Source organism: Phyllostomus hastatus, unplaced genomic scaffold, assembly GCF_019186645.2.
Source record: "Phyllostomus hastatus isolate PE091 unplaced genomic scaffold, TTU_PhHast_1.1 phas_contig_1048, whole genome shotgun sequence".
Lineage (NCBI taxonomy): Eukaryota > Metazoa > Chordata > Mammalia > Chiroptera > Phyllostomidae > Phyllostomus > Phyllostomus hastatus.
This window is the reverse complement of record NW_025333513.1, coordinates 56,269-73,125: the sequence shown is the minus strand read 5'-3', so window position 1 is coordinate 73,125 and position 16,857 is coordinate 56,269. Positions and strand designations below refer to the sequence as shown.

The window sequence follows — 16,857 nt, the reverse complement described above, 5'->3', positions numbered from 1 at the left end:
CTGTTACCTGTGCTTCTGACCCACCAGATTCACAACAGAGGGCCCTGAGACCCTTTGTTTGAGTTCGATTAGTTTGCTAGAACATCTCACAGAACTCAAGAAAACCTGTATACTCACTAGATTACCGATTTATTAGCAAAGGAATTAAATAACACGAATGAACAGCCAGGTGAGGAGATACATAGAATGAGGTCCCAAAGTAAGAAGCTTCTGCCTCCTGGAGTTTGGGGCCCAGCAAGGTGGAAGTGTTCTGGTTCCTCAACGTGGAAGCTCAAGGAAGAAGGCCCAGGAGGTATTCTTTTTTAGGTTTTGTGGAGGCTTCATTTAGGAAGTCATGATTGACTAATTCATTGGTCACTGATGATTAATTCAACCTCAAGCACTGCCCCCTTGATACCCCCAATCAGGGGGTGGAACTGAAAGTTTGTCTAACCACACCATTGGCTCCTATTGGGTGGGATCCAAAAGTCGCCTCATTAACATAACACGAACTCCTGCGGCTTCAGAAATTTCAAGGGGGTTGGGAGCTATAAATTAGGAACTGTGGAAGACCAAGTATGTCTGCCGCGTAACTTTCAGTCATTTGAATGAACAAATATCTACATGTATTTCTTAGAAATCACAAGATTGCACCTCCTTTTGCTGAAGCCTGCCTCCTCTAACAAAGTTCTTTCAACTGAAACCTTGAGAGGTGGAGCCAGTCCGGCCCCATATAAACAATCAGAGCAAGACTGCTTCTTGCCTTTAGGAGGAAGTTCCAAGCAAGACTTTTGGTTACATAGAGGGAGTTAGCTTTTACTGCGACCCCATTATCAGGGATATTCGTACATCAAATATTTCTAGAGAGGACTAAAACCTAAATGACAGCAGTTGATAGCCTGTGAAACAGGTGACGTTATGGTGGGGTGGTAAATGTGATCAAAGGCCATCTCATCGCTCATGATCTACAAGCAACATGGGCGTCAACTAAAATTAAATGATGGCTGGATCCCGAAGTACAACGGGATCCCTGACGCCCTTTGTGCACCCCCGTTCTCAGTGGAGGACAGTTAAGGACCGCAGCCGAGGATCCGCCCCTCCATCAAGCCCCGCCCTGCCTCACTCTCTTTGGTGTGACCGCACCCACAACAGACCCCCTTCGCTGTGGCCCACTTTGTTCCAGAGACACGCCCTCCTCCGCCTTCCGAGTTCCCCCTACTCCCTTCCCTTTACGCTCTTGCTGGCCCCGCCCCTTCCGGCCGCCCCTGCGCGGCGCAACCGGGCGGGCTTCTCGCTTCTTTCTGTTTTTTACAGCATGCAGTTCAAGGGCTGCAGCGCCCACGTTTTGAGCCCTGAGGAGGAATTGTGGCGGGCGCGGGAAGGTCCCTGCCGCGGCGTCCGGGCGAGTACTGGAGTCCTCGCTTTCTCCAGGCCTTGGAGCTGAGGCCCGAAACAGAACCTGAGCGGGTGGGCGGGAGGGGAGGCGACGCGGGTCCCAGGCATGGCATCCCGGGACTCGGCGCCCGCTCGGGATGAGAGCTCGGAACTGGCGCCCTGGGCTCAGCTGGAGGCCCCCGCCCGCCTCCTGCTGCAGGCGCTGCAGGCGGGGCCGGACGGGGCGCGGCGCGGCCTGGGGGTTCTGCGGGTGCTGGGCAGCCGCGACGGAGAGCCCTTCGCCTGGGGCCGCGTCCTGGAGGCGCTGTGCCGGGAGGAGGCGGTCACGGAGGGCCCGGACTGTCGGCTGCAGTTGTAAGTGGTCCGGTTGGCCGCTGGCGGAGCGCACTACGCCGCATTTCACCCTCCGCTGTCGGTGAGGCAGGGGCTGGCGCCTCCTCCCTTCTCCAGAGGAGGAGTCCGAGGCTTGGTGCGGTTAATTCCCCCAGCGAGAGGGTCCCTGCCGCGCACCCGGAGGTATTTCGTACCTACTGTGTGCTGGCCAGTGCCGCGTACCTGGACGCGACTCGCCTCCGGCTGGGTGTAAATTAATTATGTCAGTGGGCTCAGATCGATCTTGATCGTACATTCCATCTCTGAAAAATTGAACTCATACCTTCAATATAGGCATACTTAAGTACAAAGTGTACACGTGTTAAAGTACGTACATTATAACGTATACAAAAATTGAAATTTAAAATGAGATAAATGACAAACATCTGGCTGTGGTGGCTTTGTATTATTTAATTTTTTCAAAGCGTAACATACATTTTGCGGCAACATCACTTTCCTTACAGATGGTGTTCTTGATTATTTCTAGTTTTGGGTGAATTTGAACTTTTCTTTTTTGCCTCTTTATGTGGTTGACTATTCCTACTAGGTGCAGAGGTGTCAACCCTGCCATTTTCCTACTTGGTTGTGATTCCATTACTGGTATTCACTTTCTTTTCAGGCAGCCTTATAAGCCCTGTGTCCGTTTTGTGAAGGTTCCGTTTTCTTAAAAAGAGTTAATGTTGTACTCAAGACAGTCTAATGCATTTAACTGTTAACGTTAACTAAAATACAGGGAAAGTTAAAAACTGAGTGCCACCTGCAGCCTCTAGGGGTGTGAAGAGCCGCCTTCCGCTCTCCGAAACCCCTGCCTCAGAATGGGGTCAGGGCCAACCCACACATTAAATATTGGCAATACTTAATTTCTTGTGTTTTAGGTAAGTCAAAACATAAGTTCTTATATTTTCTTCACACAGTCCTCTTTAAATTTATTTCAATAGATGGATCAGGAGCACTTTCAAAACCCCCAATTTGGAGGCTATAGAAATGCTTTCCAGCTGTCTGGCTTTTTCTGGACAGAGTAAGGGGAGGGGGAACTTAACCTAAGGTCCCTGGATAGAACTGTACTTAAGTATCATTGGTTTCTTTTGTAACCATATGTATTTTGTTTTATACATTTAACATTTGTTCTGATAAGGGGGTCCATGTACAAAAAAAAGGCTAAAAGCCTTTTAAATAGGGTCGTTCTCACCTCTACTCCCAAATATCCTTCACCACAAATTGACCATTTTTTTAAACCTATACTCTAGTTTTCTCTCTCACTTAGTGTTTGTTTTCCACAAAGAAAGTTGCTTTTTTTCCTCTCATACACATCCAAGAACCTGTGTGTGTGATGTTGAACAGCTCTTCAAAGCCGTGCATAGAGAGGGGCAGAGGCCTGATGGGTGATGGGCTAGCTGCTCCCACGACTTGCCACCCCAATAAACCTCGGGTCACCCAGCATTTGGATTTGTGCCTTCACAACATTATAGATGGTGACATTGCTGTGTCCTCAGCAGCCCTTGCTTGTATCTGGACACTTATTGTCAGGGTTAATTCATTCAGTGAATGCGTACCAAGTGCCTGCTAGGGGTGGTGCTATGCTGGGTACTGGGACACAGGAAGGAGACATACTGTCCACCTCCCGGAACTCATTTTGGTGTGTGGAACATCAGGGCTGGGCAGATGTCACTGTGACTTCAAGGGAGTGCCAAGTGGAGCACAGGGCCACAGTCTTGCACAGCATCTTGGAGTATTTTTACATAAAGTGTGGGCAAGGACTTTTTTCTTTTTTATGTAAAACAAATGAATTTTTGAGCTGAACTAGGAAGTGTCAAAGAGCAGGGCCCAGCATAGAATAGCAGATGCTCAGTGAACACTTGCTGGGTGACTCGTGCTGTCCCCCTCCCTCCACACTGACTCACGGGTACCTCCCAGCCCCCCATCTGTCCGTTCCCATCTAGCCTCTAGCTCTGCACAGCCTGCCCTGAGTTCCTTTCAGCAAAACCCTTAACTGCTTGCCTCCCTCTGCTACTCAGGAAACCGCTGCTGCTGCGATTGCCCGTGTTATGCCAGCGGAACCTGATGTCCCTGTTGATGGCTGTTAGGCCATCGCTCCCTGAAAACAGACTGCTCCCTCTGCTGCAGGTCCTACGGCAGGACCCAAGCCCTGACCCTGATGCCTGGCTCCAGGCCCTGGGGAAATTGCTGCAAAGGGACCTGGGTGTTGGGGTCTCCATTGAGGGAGCGTCCCCACTGTCTAAAAGTTGCCAGACGCAGCTCCGAGACCTGTGTAGGCATCTGGGCCCTGGGGGCAGGAGGTTGAAGTTGGCCCAGTCTCCAGACGCTGAAGAGGAAAAAGAAGAGGACAAGGACTCCCAGCAGCCTAGGAAACGCAGAAAGGAGCCAGAAGAGCCTGCCAGCCCTGAGAGGGAGAGGGCCCCCAAAAGGTTCCGGTGTTTGGAAAGCGAAGAAGAAGAACATTATGAGGAGGAGAGAGTGGGACGTGAGCCTTTGGAAACTCCGGCAGGTGGAGGAGGCACATCACCCATTAAGAACCAACCTGTCGTGGAAGCTGAGCCCACTGAGGCTGGCCAGAGTCTGGAGGATGCAAAGGGACCAGCTGAGAGTTTGGAGTTGCCAAAAGCTATCCAGGTACAAGGGTGAGGAGGCTAGGTTTAGAGTGACCCTTTGGAGTAGGGGGTTTATCCAGGGCAAAAGCTGGTTGGGACGCTTTCTCAATTTGTCTGTGGAGCAAGGGGCGGGAGGGTGGGGTTAAGGGCATGTGTAGTCTGCTCTACAGATTCTGGGGAAGGGAGTTAAGGGAGGTGGGAAGCCCTTGCCCTAATGATCTATAACTTGAGGTTAAAGGGTACCAGCCAAGAGGAGTGGCTCCAGAGCCACCCAGCCTGCCCTCCCAGCCCAAGGCCTGGGTCTACCCTCATTGGGGTGGATGCAGAGAAGACAAGTCTAGACAGCTGGATTTGCACAGTCTGTGTCTACTTTGAGTTCTTAAGCTCTTTTTAAGGTTTAGGCTTTATGTTATTGGCACTCTTGAGTCATCTTTGCCTACTAGCTCCCTCCAATTTGGGGTCTTAAGAAAGGGAGCTGAGGCTGGGCTTGAAGCCCTACCATATGGGTAGGGACTTGGCAGTGACTGACTCTCCTCTACAGGACCAGGTTCCCAGGCTGCAGAAGGTGCTCAAGACCTTCGGGGAGGTGAGTGGCCCTCCCCTGTTCACCATAGCCCTTCACCTTCCTGGAGCCCAGCCATGCTCAGGGAGGACGCGGTGCAGTGAGGCACAGGGCGTTTGTACTGAAGATCCGGGAGCAGTCACTGCAGGGCATGTCTGGGCCCCAGTATAAATACGTTGTCTGGTAGCACCTTCCCGAGTCCTCAGCCACCCACTCCAGTTGAAGGGGTGGCCTCAGTGACTTGTCATCAAGCACTCTGCCAGCCCTGACGCAGGGTTTGCCTTCCCAGGGGTTGGAGAGGCTGGAGAGTGGCCCCCCAGTTGAACTGCAGCTTCTCCATGAATGCAGTCCCAGCCAGGTGAGTCCAGAAAGGCTGCCTGGACCTGAGGTTACATCCCCTCTCCCCAGCCCTTCCATTTAACTTCATGTATCCCTGCCTCCTGTGGCATTTTGGTAGGGGATTTTTTTTGTTTGTTTCTCAAGCGGGGGTCACCCTGAGTGGTTTTTTTAGCCCTTGACTCCACCTCATGGAGCAGCTCTCCCAGCCTTACCTGGCCCTGGGTGTCCTCACCCTGCCCCTCTGCTGTCCAGTTGGCCTGAGACAGCCTAGCAGAGGCACATGGAATGCCCCTCTGTCCTCCCTCCTGCTCGGCAGATGGACCTGCTGTGTGCCCGGCTGCAGATCCCCCAGCTGTCGGACACAGGTCTTCTGCAGCTCTGTACCTGGCTGCAGTCCCTGTCACCAGATCTTAGCCTCGGCAATGCTACTGCGCTGGCCAGGAGCCTCTTCCTTGGACGGGTAGGTGCACCGGGGTGCACTCAGACTGCCAGGCCCAGGCAGGGAGAGTCTGAGCCTTCAGAAATGTGATGTTTGGGAGAGGGTGTTCCAGCTTTGCAGGTATCTGGCCTGTCCAGGCAGCCTGGGACAAGGGAAGGGTGTGGGCCCCTGGGCCCTCTACCACGTGGCATGTAATTCCTCCTTGAACTTCAGACCATTCCAGAAGGATTTGGGCTCAGGGATTTGGGACCTGGAGAAGGGAGCTATGTGTCTTTTCTAGTGGGTGGGTTCACATGAGTCCTAGATAAAAGAACTTTTTTCCCTCTGTAACATATATCACCATCTGAAATATGTGTCTGCTAAACATTTATGGAAGGCAAGAAGAAATGAATTTAATAGCATTTTCCTCTCCATTGGCTGTAGATCCTCTCCCTGACTTCCTCAGCCTCCCGCCTGCTCACAACTTCCCTGACTTCCTTCTGTGCCAAGTACACCCACGCCGTCTGCAGGGCCCTGCTGGGCCCCGTTCTCCGGTCCCCAGAAGCAGGTAACTCTGGAAACAGCCCTCACCCCCACGTGACCCTGGCAGGAGCTGGGCATCCAACGAGTAAAACCTGTTACTTCCCTGATGGTGCCCTGTAATGAACCGAGCATTCTGTTCCCTGCAGTCCCATCCTCTCCTGCCACTTTGTCCAGACTTTCCCCCTCTGCTGCCTCTCGCCCAGGTCCAGCTCAAACAGAGTTACTGTGTTGCCTTATGAAGGACGAGGCCCTGGAGCCAGACAGGCAGCTTCTAATCCTCGGGTGAGTGTGCAGGCCTCCACACCCTCACTCCTACTCCCCCCCGCCCCCCCAACCACATCTGTTCCTGGTATTGTGGAGTTGGAGCCACTGGGCACCAGCCTCCGTGCCCAAAAGACTGGAGGTGCCCCTCCCGCTGTTGTCTGAACCTGATCGGTGCCTTCCCACTGGGCCGTGCAGGCTGCTGTTCTGAGTAGCCTCTTCCCACGCCCGAAGGGGTTTCAGCCTTCCTGCCGGGTGCCTTGCGGGATGCGGGGAGGAGACAGGTGGTCCCGGCTCTCGAGTAGCTCGCAGCGTCGTTGGAAGTTGGCACTGTGGTGAGGAGTGCTGGCTCGGAGTCAGACAAGGCGTGGTTTTAAATCTCAACTTTGCTTTTTTTTTTTAAATGTATAATTCAAACAGGTTATTCCATATAAGAAGCTCTCAGAGCTTCTTCATTTGAAAAATGGGGATAATACTCACTGTGTAGGATTTTTCTAGATACTATATGTGATAATTCATATAGAGATGTCAGTACAGTACCTGGCAGTTAGTAAATGCTAAGAAGTTGTTATTAAATTGGAATTAAAATTGGGGAGTCAACACCTAGACATGTAGAAATAATGAGAAGGCAAGACCCCATTGGGTACCGACATGAATATAACATTCTGCATATAATGTGAGTAAGGGACAGTCTCAAAAATACTATTAGCCTCCACATGTTGAGCACTGTCTCGGTGCTTGGGTTCATTATCTTGGTTAGTCTTCATGCCGTCTGGTGAGGTGGGTGCTGCCACTGCCCTAAAGATGCTCAGAGGGGTTAAGGGGTGTGTCCAGAGGTCACACAGCGAGCGAGTGAGAAAGGCTGGGATCAAACCCAAGCCTGCCACCCCAGGAAGCCACACTGCCTGTGTGACATGTTGCCTTTCCAGACGAGCTGAGGACCGTGCGGTGGGATAGGAAGCACAGCTGGAGAGGACCCCGCTGTGGGTGGGGCCCCATGGGGAAGGTGTGCCTGCTCCAGGAGGCTCGGGTGTGTCCTGTCACCCATCATTAGGTTCCCTGGGTCACCCTCAACTTTTGTACTCAGAATGTGCTCTTGACTCCTTGTTATTTTTCAGGGGACCTTTGTACACCCCACTGCTAAGTCCACTGTCAGCTCCTGGTGTCTTGGGTTGTGGCCTTCCCAGCACTGGGTACGGGCTCTGCAACAGTGGCTACTGGGCAGCACCTGGAGTTGGGGGGTCTGACTCCTTCCTCTGGTGACCGGGATCTTGGCTGCCCCTGGGCCTTGCCCTGCCTTCAGATAGGAGCAGTGGATACCCAGGCTTGGGCGGGAGGCCAGCTAACCAGCACTGGGCCCTGTGCTTTACAGACAGATCTTGGAGTTGCCCTGGAAGGAGCAGACTTTCTTGGTGTTGCAGTCACTCCTGGAGCGGCAGGTGGGCAGGCTGCCCTGGGGAAGAGTGCCCAAAGAAGCGCTTCAGGGCTGGGGGTGGGGGTGGGGGGTGGGGCTTGGGTTTCTGATCCTTTCTGTGATGGAGGGGCAGGCAGGACTGCTGCCCTATAGAGGTGGGGGTGGGGGGCTGTGACTGTGGGGGAGTCCTGGGGCTTAAAGGCTGGTAGCGGAGACCTGACTGCCTGGTAAATCCCATCAGTGCCTTTTACAGGCTCTGGGGCCTTGGGGAGGTACTTTCTGATGTGTGTGTATACATTTAGTTTTATTTCTGAATAGGTAATACATTCATATGTTCACAATTTTGGAAGCTCAAAATGATAATAGTAATATTCCCCAGCCATCCAGATTCCCCTCCCCAGGGTGAATCGGTGTTATTGGTTTCAGGGGATCCCTCCCAGAGACGCTCTGTATCTACAAGGATGTAGGCATAAACGCACTCTTCCTCCGCTTTTTACATAGACGGTAACAGCAGGCTCGGAGCTCTGTATTTTGCTTTATTCACCTAACATATTTTGACAATTTTTCCATATCAGTACTGAAACTTCTGCTGCATTTGTTTATAGCTTAGGCCTCATTAGGCCTCAGCTTCCTCATCTACTAAAGGAAATGACAATAGCACCCACCACAGAAGACTGTGGTGAGGTTTAAATGGGGTAATTGGTGTAAAGTGCTCGAGTGTGCCTGGTACGTAATAATGTTTATTAAGTTATTATCATGAAGAGCTATTATTATTATGCTGGCAGTACTACTCCTGTGTATCTGTAACCACTAAGCCAGGCTAGGGATCCCTGGCCTTCCTTGCTTCTAATCTGAGCCTTTGCAAAGGTTGCCACGATCTTCTGAGACCTAGGTGCCAGCTGTATGTGCATTATCTCATTTAATCTTTTTCACAGCCTTCAGAGTTAGATTTTATGAGCCCCATTTTATAGCAGTGGAAACTGAGGCTTACTCTGGTTAAGTGATCTGCACAGGGACACCGAGTTAAGTGGTGGGACTGGGAATTAAATGCGAGGCCTTTTCTTGTGCTACTGTCTTAACTCCCAACGTGTGCAGGTGGAGACGACCCCCGAGAAGTTCAGTGTGTTGATGGAAAGGCTCTGCAAAGAGGGGCTGGCAGCCACCACGTCCATGGCCTATGCCAAGCTCATGCTGACGGTGATGACCAAGTATCAGGCCAGTGTGAGTGCCAACAGGGCCATGAGCGCTGGTCCTGCTGCTCTGACCCTGCATGAGGGTGTACATGTGTTTGCCAGGGAGAAAGCTTTGAATGTTAGCCAAGGAAACTACAAGTTCAAGCCCAGGACTACGGAATGAGACTACTTAAGAGTTCACTCACTCAGCCAACATCGCTGTGGGCCAGATGCCATATGGGGAATCAACAGTGGGGAATCAACTATATCGCCGTCACTACCCTTGACCTGACCCCCTCCCCTAACACCGGGATAGTGAGAGGAGAGACATGATAAACGAATCATTGTAATATCTGGTAGGAGCCAGGTGACAGGTGTGCACAGGGCTTTTGGTGACAGAGGAAGAGGGGGCAACTAAACCTTGTTCGTGGTTATGAATTGAAACAGGCTTCCTGATTTTTAAAAGGTCATAGTTAAGGGTGAAGATGGAGGAAAGGGCATTCAGGGCAAAGTGACCTGTAGGCAGTGAATGTCCGAGGGGTCTGCAGGTGGTTCGTCGTAGCTGGGCCTAAAGCCGTGAGAGCCGAGAATGGTGGGGGATGAGGTGGGCTAAAACACCGAGACCTAATGCTTGCATAGCTCCTGCTACATCTCAGGCACTGCTCTAAGTCCTTTACATATGTTAACTCGCTAGTTTCTTACATGAGTTAGCACTGTGAGAAGAAATTAGCTGCATTTTACAGAAAAAGAAATTGAGACTCAGAATGGTTAAAGTAACTTGCCCAAGGTCACCTTGCCAAGCCATGGTAGCATCTTACAAAGGGCCCTGTAGGTTATGGTGAGGAGCTTGGACTTGATCTTTTTTTTTCCCCTAAGATTTTATTTATTTATTTATTTTTAGAGCGAGGGGAAGGGAGGTAGAAAGAGAGGGAGAGAAACGTCATTGTGTGGTTGCCTCATTCGCATCCCATACTGGGGACCCGGCCTACAACCCAGGCATGTGCCCTGACTGGGAATCAAACCGGTGACCCTTACTTAGGTTCACAGGCCAGCACTCAATCCACTGAGCCACACCAGCCAGAGCTGACTTTATCTTGAAGGCCAGGTATTCCTGGCTGTGGGCTCTTTACCTTTGTCTTGAGAGTCATGGACCCATTTGATGAATTGATAAAAGCTATAGCTCCTCCCAGAAGAAAAATGAATACGTGAATGCACATCTTGTGAACACATATCAGGAGGCTCCTGGACCCCTTAGGGTAGATCCTGGAAGGACCTCCAATGTGAGGCCCCAGGAGTTCTCCCAGGGCCTTCAGCTGGGGTGACGTGGTGTGGTTTGCATTTTGTAAAGAAACCTCTAGCCTCTTCAAGGAGTGGGGATTAGAGAGTGAAGATACAGGGTTGAGACCTATCAGGAGGTTGTAGCAAAAGGTTAGAGAAAGTGTGGCCCAGAAGGAAGGTGGCAGTCGCAGTGACTGTCTCTGAACACAGTTTCCTCATCTGTAACTGGGAGGGCTGTGAGGATTTTATGAACTAATGCACATAATGTACTGCCACATAGTAAGCACCCAGTTGTGTTGTTATTAATATGGGTGACTTAATAAGTTGTGCAGTTTGCACCCAGGTCTACTTGAATCCAAAGACTGCTTCACTGTAGTGAAATAATAAAGTTCAATTGCTCAGGGAGTCATTGCTTCCCTCCATTGTCCTTAAGTCCTAGATTTCCCCCCTTTCTGAATGGAGCCCAGGGTCGGATGGGAGGGGAGAGATCAGCTGCTGGAGTCCTGACATGGTTCTTCCTTCTCCCCAGATCACTGAGACCCAGAGGCTGGGCCTGGCTGCGCCCCTATCGCTCAACACCACTTTCCTGAGAAAGTCCCTGCAGGCCGCGCTGAGACATCTGGCCCCCTGACCTTCCACCAGGGGACCGCTCTAGAGTTTGCTCACCAACTTCCTGAAGGATACTTCTGCCCTCAGCCCCTCTGGGGGTAAAGGATGAGCCTGGCCACCCCAGGCATCACCTGCCTGCTGTTCCAGGCGGCAGAGAGGCCATGTTGACCTCCCAAGTGGCAGCAGGTGCCAGGCTAAGGGGGCTCGATTTCCAAGGGCTGCCAACCCTGGCTCACTCCTTGTCACTTCTACCTCAGAAACTTTCCTGTGAGCCCAGGAGGGTCACAGCAGACCCAGAATAGACGAGGATGCTCTGGGGGCCCCGTGTGCTCAGAACAAAACTCTGTGTTCCAGTGTGTGTTATGATCCTTTGTACTGTTCAGACTTGAATAATGATTTTTCAGTGGTATTTAATAAAAATCAAGAAATTCAACGACGTCTTACTAGAAGCAGTCCCTGCATTACTGTTAACTCTGGGTGTTTGTTGAAAGTCAACTCACCAGCACCCCCTGCCACCACGCCACCCTACCTAGTGACAAGGGGCATTTTTCCCCAGTGAAATGTTCTGTAGAGGAAGGTGGTAGAGTTCTGAGGTTTATTCATTCATATTCTGTGAGCCAGATAATGTGTGATACCACTCACCCCAACACTGTTAGCGTCTGTTGAGTAGGGGAGGTGGGCAGCAACCAAGAGGGTGGGGTGGGCTTGAAGGTGGGAGTGACATGGTCTGGAGTTGGGGAAGGCTTTTCCGCAGAAGACATTTGAGTACAGATAGAGGTGTCCTGGGGTTACTGTGGGCTGAGAAGAGGATGTGGCCTATAGAACATGAAAAGGCAGAAAGGGTGTGCCATACTGTGGGTGCGTCTGTTTTACACCTTCCACAACACCTGGCTAGGTGTCTTGGTCAGTAAACACAGGTAGATGTTACTGAAGCAAATGTTGGGTAAAGTACCTTTCCAGCTCTTCCTCATTGCAGGCTTCGAGAGGCCAAGAACACAACTTTTATTGACATGTCCCTTCTCACAACTCCCCCGGAAGCTGGGAGCCCCATATTAGAGCAAGATGAGGGACAGAGATCAGGAGATGTGCCGGGAGGCAGGAGGAAGTGGGCAGAGGAAGTCTGAAGACAAATGTGCAGGAATTGCATCCTCTCAGCGGCCTAATATATGTGACTTCTGAAGCTCAAGCCCTGGGACCTAGCCTCTTCCTTACGGGCCCGGCAGCTGCTGCCGCAAACGAGGATGGAGTCTCAACGTGCCCCGGCGCATGCAGGACCGCAGAGTCTCGGGTGGTTTGGAAGCTGATCTAGCGGTGCCACGCGCTGCAGCGCCCTCCAGCGGCCGCAGACTCCGGCGCTCGCGGGGATGAAGTGTCCGACCGCACTCAGGAGGGAAGCCACAAGGCATTTCTCGCGAGAACAAGATCCCTATTTGAGCGCATGCGCGAATTAAATTAGTCCCTTTTCCGGCTTTTGCGGCGTAAGGAGTCATGAGGTGAGTGATATTTTGGGTGCTATCCGTACTCATCCACGCCTCCAGGCGCCTCCGTGGGGAAGGAGACCCTACGGACGGGATTGGGGGATTCTTGCCCTTGCATCGCTGCGGGGCATATCTTGCCGGTCGTCCGCCTACGGCACCAAGTTCTTGCGCCAAGCGAGGCCGCCGGGGCGGTCCCCCTTTCCCGGGCCTGCTTCTGGTTCTCGGACCCAAATATTCTAACCTGGTGTCCGTAACTCCCCATTCACTAAGTCTCAGGCACTTCACCAGGTCGAGGGTGTTGGTCCGCGTCACCCGAGTCCTGAGCGCGGGTCTTGATTCTCTCTCACAGCAGCAAAGTCTCCCGCGACACCCTCTACGAGGCGGTGCGGGAAGTCCTGCACGGGAACCAGCGCAAGCGCCGGAAGTAAGCGCGGGCCTCCGCGGGAGGGCAGTCCCTGGGGTTGGGGGCTTGGGGAGACGGGCCCCTGACTAACTCGTTACTTTCTCTAAGGTTTTTGGAGACGGTGGAGTTGCAGATCAGCTTGAAGAACTATGATCCCCAGAAGGACAAACGCTTCTCGGGCACCGTCAGGTTGGCACCGTTCTGACCCCACCCAGCCCTCAGTGCCCCGGTGTCAGGCTCTTGCCTCGAGGCTGCCGTTGTGTCCGAGGGGGTCAGGCACGCGTGGCACTGAAGTGCCCGGGTAGTTCAGACGCCCTGCTCCGTGCAGGCGCGGCTGGACGGACCCCCACCCTGGGTCTTAAAACAAGAGGGGAGGCGTGGGGAGGCCTTGGCCGAGCCCGCCGGCTAGTTTGAGAAGCCAGACTAGTTGTTGGTGAACGTGGACGCGCTGGGTAAGGCTCAGTGGCTGCCGTGGTCCCAGACCCGTTCACCTGCCGTGCGACCCAGGGCTGAGCGTGACCTGTCCTGTCCCCACAACCGCAGGCTTAAGTCCACTCCCCGTCCCAAGTTCTCCGTGTGTGTTCTGGGGGACCAGCAGCACTGCGATGAGGCCAAGGCCGTGGACATCCCCCACATGGACATTGAGGCGCTGAAGAAACTCAACAAGAATAAGAAACTGGTCAAGAAGCTGGGTGAGTGTGGGGATGCGGTGTGGACAGACAGGTGGTAGAAAAGTGGTACTTCTGCCGTACGGACTTTAAAATAAGGAGGGTGGGATTGTGACCGAAAGGGTGTGCTGTGGTTGGTAAACTTGAGCTAGGAAAGCTCTCTTTACATTTGCTTTGAGAATTGAGTTTTACTATAAGGGAGGGAAGCTGGGTGATGGTCCTTTCTAAACAGGTGAGTGGGATCTGTTGACTAGTCAAGTGCTGGTGTTCTGAATTGTAATTTCCACTTTAAGCTCCAGTTTAATTTCTTTTGAATCTGTGCCCTAAACATTTTACAGGTAGGAGAGGATACCCCAGTTGTTGTAGTGAGAAAGTAGAAAGTTGTCGAAGTGTAATTTTCAATTGCAGCATGGGATGTGGGTCAGCCTGGGCTTCTGATGCGAGGTTTTCTGTGAATGTTGGACTGGTAAATGTCCAAAGGGTGGAGATGATTACATTGGAGCGAGGAGGTGATTCAAGAGACTTGGTACCTGGAGAGGGCAGTGGGGGGTAGGGGAGAGTGCTGGTTAGGGACCACTTTGGTGGTTGGTTTCCAGAGCCCTGTTCAGAGGTCAGCCTTTCAGGGCCCTAAGCATGCAATGCATTACTCCCTTTACCAGCCAAGAAGTATGATGCCTTTTTGGCTTCAGAGTCTCTGATCAAGCAGATCCCACGAATCCTGGGCCCAGGCCTGAATAAGGCTGGCAAGTTCCCTTCCTTGCTGACCCACAATGAGAACATGGTGGCCAAAGTTGATGAAGTCAAATCCACAATTAAGTTCCAGATGAAGAAGGTAAGGAGGTCTGGCGGGATGCATAGGTTCAGCCCTGGTAGCAGGTGGGAGGGTCCTGGAGCTTGCCCACGTTCTCTAAATAGGAGCCCCGGTTTGCATTTCTCTGATACGTAAGATAGCCCCCATCTTCCTGGCCTGGGGCCAGAGGGTGGGCCACCTGCCTTGTGTGTGTTTCCAGTCTTCCCATGTTCCCCTCATCTAGCCACCAACCTGTGACCGTCCTCTCCCCACAGGTGCTGTGTCTGGCAGTGGCTGTCGGCCACGTGAAGATGACAGATGATGAGCTTGTGTACAACATCCACTTAGCTGTCAATTTCCTGGTGTCGCTACTCAAAAAGAACTGGCAGAACGTCCGAGCTTTGTACATCAAGAGCACCATGGGCAAGCCCCAGCGCCTGTACTAAGGCACAGCTTAATAAACCATACTGCTACCATTAATTGTGTCTGCCTGTGACATGGAGCAGTAGGGGACAGGGCGGGAGGTGTTTTGGAAGTTGACATTGCGTACCACAGCACAGTGCTGGGTACCCATTTCACCCATACTGTAAACCAGGAGAGGTTCTTACTATCCTCAAAACTGCAGCCTTACTCTGATCTCAGATGTCCATAACCTGTGACAGTACAATTGCTAACCAGGACCGAAGCTTTTCTAATAACCTTCAGGGGCAGGGCTCCAGCCTGTGTGCTCCTGGTGCTCGTTAGTGGAGAAGCTTCACACTGAGGATCTTGACTCAGCTCTCAGCAGCTTGCTTAATGTATGCCTTGTGTATTGGGTTCTCAGTGTGTGGTTGGTTGGTTGGTTGGTTTTTTGTTTCTGACCCCTGTAAGTCATGCATTTGGGATCTTGGTCTGTAGGGTCACAGATTTGTTACAGATGGAGATTGGGTTCCTAGATCCTTCTGACAGCGGTCCACAAACCCTAAGAAGTTGGTCTCATTTGCTTGCCTGACCATACATTGAATACCCTATATTTAAGGTAGTGTTTTATTATGTAATATTTTTAGGAAAATACAATAATTCTTGGACCCTGCTGATCTTTTAGGGGAGTGATAGGTGGGATTGGGCTGTGGAAATCTCCAGGCTCTGCCCTCTTCCTTGACCAGAGGGACTTGTGCTGGGAAGTGGCTTGCTGCACTGGCAAACAGCTGTTACTTGAATCTACTTTAACTGTGGTAAATAAAGGGATCCAGTCATCCCACTGATGTTAATTGAGCTTGAAAGGCTAAACCAAAGTGTAAAGAAAAGTGCTGCACCTTCTCAAAACAAGATTTGGCCTTTTTAAAACTAAGAACTGTACAAGGTTCTCACCAAAGACCTTGAGCAGTTTCTTTACCATTTAAGCATTTACAAAATTGGCAGATAAAATAGCTGCATGGAATCAGATGAGCAATGAATTTTGGTTCTGCAGGCAGGCCTAGCTGTGGTCTGTTGAAGCAGTAGGAGCAGTGGAATAGGCTTGTTGAACGATGTTCCCTTACCTAAGGAGGGGGAAACCTGGCTATAAAATTAGGGCCCAATTTTATTGAGGTTTATGCATAGTAAAAATGAAAGCTTGTGTAAAATTTGACCATATTTAACTTGGAGTGAAATGATTTTTATTTTGGAATTTCTGAAGTTCTATAATCTGTCATCTCATCAATGTGGGGGTAGTAGTGGAGGACAATACTTAGGAAAATAAGAAAATTTGACTAGGGGGATGTAATACAAAAGTAGTTTACAAGTGTGAGTATGTGTTATGCTTTGTCTCTACCATGAAACTCCTTATAGAGCACTGAATACAGTTTAAAAATAGAGCCATGAGGCAAAGGCATAAATTGGCAGGCCCCCAGCTGTACCTATGACGCCCCTCCTGAGGGCCTTGATGGGCACCCGTGTGCAGTCCCCCTCCCAGCCTAAGCCAGGAAGACGTCTGTGCCCGCAATGGTATCGTGGTAAATAATGTCACAGTGCAGCCAAGGGTTTCCGAGGTCTCTGGTAACCTCTCATGTATGCTCAGTTTGTGGGTGCGAGATGACCAGCCACATGATCATCTGTGGGCTGAAGTTCCCCGCTCTGCCTGAGTTTGAATTCCAGGAACCTTGTGAGCCTGTTGAGCACGTCTGTTAACTTCTCTGAAACTCCAGTTTTCTGTGTGAAGTGTGGGTGATAGTGATACTACCTGAGAGACAGTAGTACCAACTTAAAAGCATTGTGTGCTTTGCGTAGTGCCTGACACAGTACGGTGACAGCAGCGCTTAAGTGGTGACTGTATAGTCGTGTGCATAAGTGTGCTGGGCCTGGTGCACAAATGGTGGGTTTAGGACAGACTGAGTGGAGATGATCCTGAGGACACCTCATTAGTGTCCTGATGAATGGGGAGAACAAAACCCATCGCACCCTCTTGCTTGAAGTAAGCCAAGAAATAAAATCCTTAAAAAGTAGTTTTGGAAACTCCAGAACTACTTGGGAACTTGAATCTGAATTTAAATCAAACCCATTCCACTTTATAAATCAGCCCTGTGTACTGGGGTAAGAGTCCTTACAAA

At 51.3% G+C, this 16,857-nt stretch overlaps 2 protein-coding genes across 7 annotated transcripts; both read left to right on the top strand.

Annotated features, from left to right (window-relative positions):
* Positions 1-1,237: 1,237 nt before the first annotated feature.
* Positions 1,238-11,387, top strand: FANCE (FA complementation group E). 6 transcript variants are annotated; one of them, XM_045835731.1, is made up of 11 exons: positions 1,238-1,728; positions 3,762-4,377; positions 4,897-4,941; positions 5,207-5,275; positions 5,573-5,716; positions 6,119-6,242; positions 6,421-6,499; positions 7,597-7,671; positions 7,851-7,917; positions 8,988-9,113; positions 10,872-11,387. In XM_045835731.1, the coding sequence occupies exons 1-11, from the start codon at positions 1,481-1,483 to the stop codon at positions 10,971-10,973; spliced, it is 1,695 nt and encodes a 564-aa protein (XP_045691687.1). In that variant the 5' UTR covers positions 1,238-1,480; the 3' UTR covers positions 10,974-11,387. The 6 variants fall into 6 exon arrangements, with proteins under 6 accessions (XP_045691687.1, XP_045691678.1, XP_045691706.1 ...); XM_045835722.1 differs by having other exon boundaries at positions 1,238-1,789; XM_045835750.1 differs by lacking the exon at positions 7,597-7,671.
* A 952-nt stretch (positions 11,388-12,339) lies between these two features.
* Positions 12,340-14,770, top strand: RPL10A (ribosomal protein L10a). Its single transcript, XM_045835156.1, has 6 exons — positions 12,340-12,444; positions 12,779-12,853; positions 12,941-13,021; positions 13,376-13,524; positions 14,160-14,332; positions 14,566-14,770. The coding sequence occupies exons 1-6, from the start codon at positions 12,440-12,442 to the stop codon at positions 14,734-14,736; spliced, it is 654 nt and encodes a 217-aa protein (XP_045691112.1). The 5' UTR covers positions 12,340-12,439; the 3' UTR covers positions 14,737-14,770.
* The last annotated feature ends 2,087 nt before the right edge of the window (positions 14,771-16,857 follow it).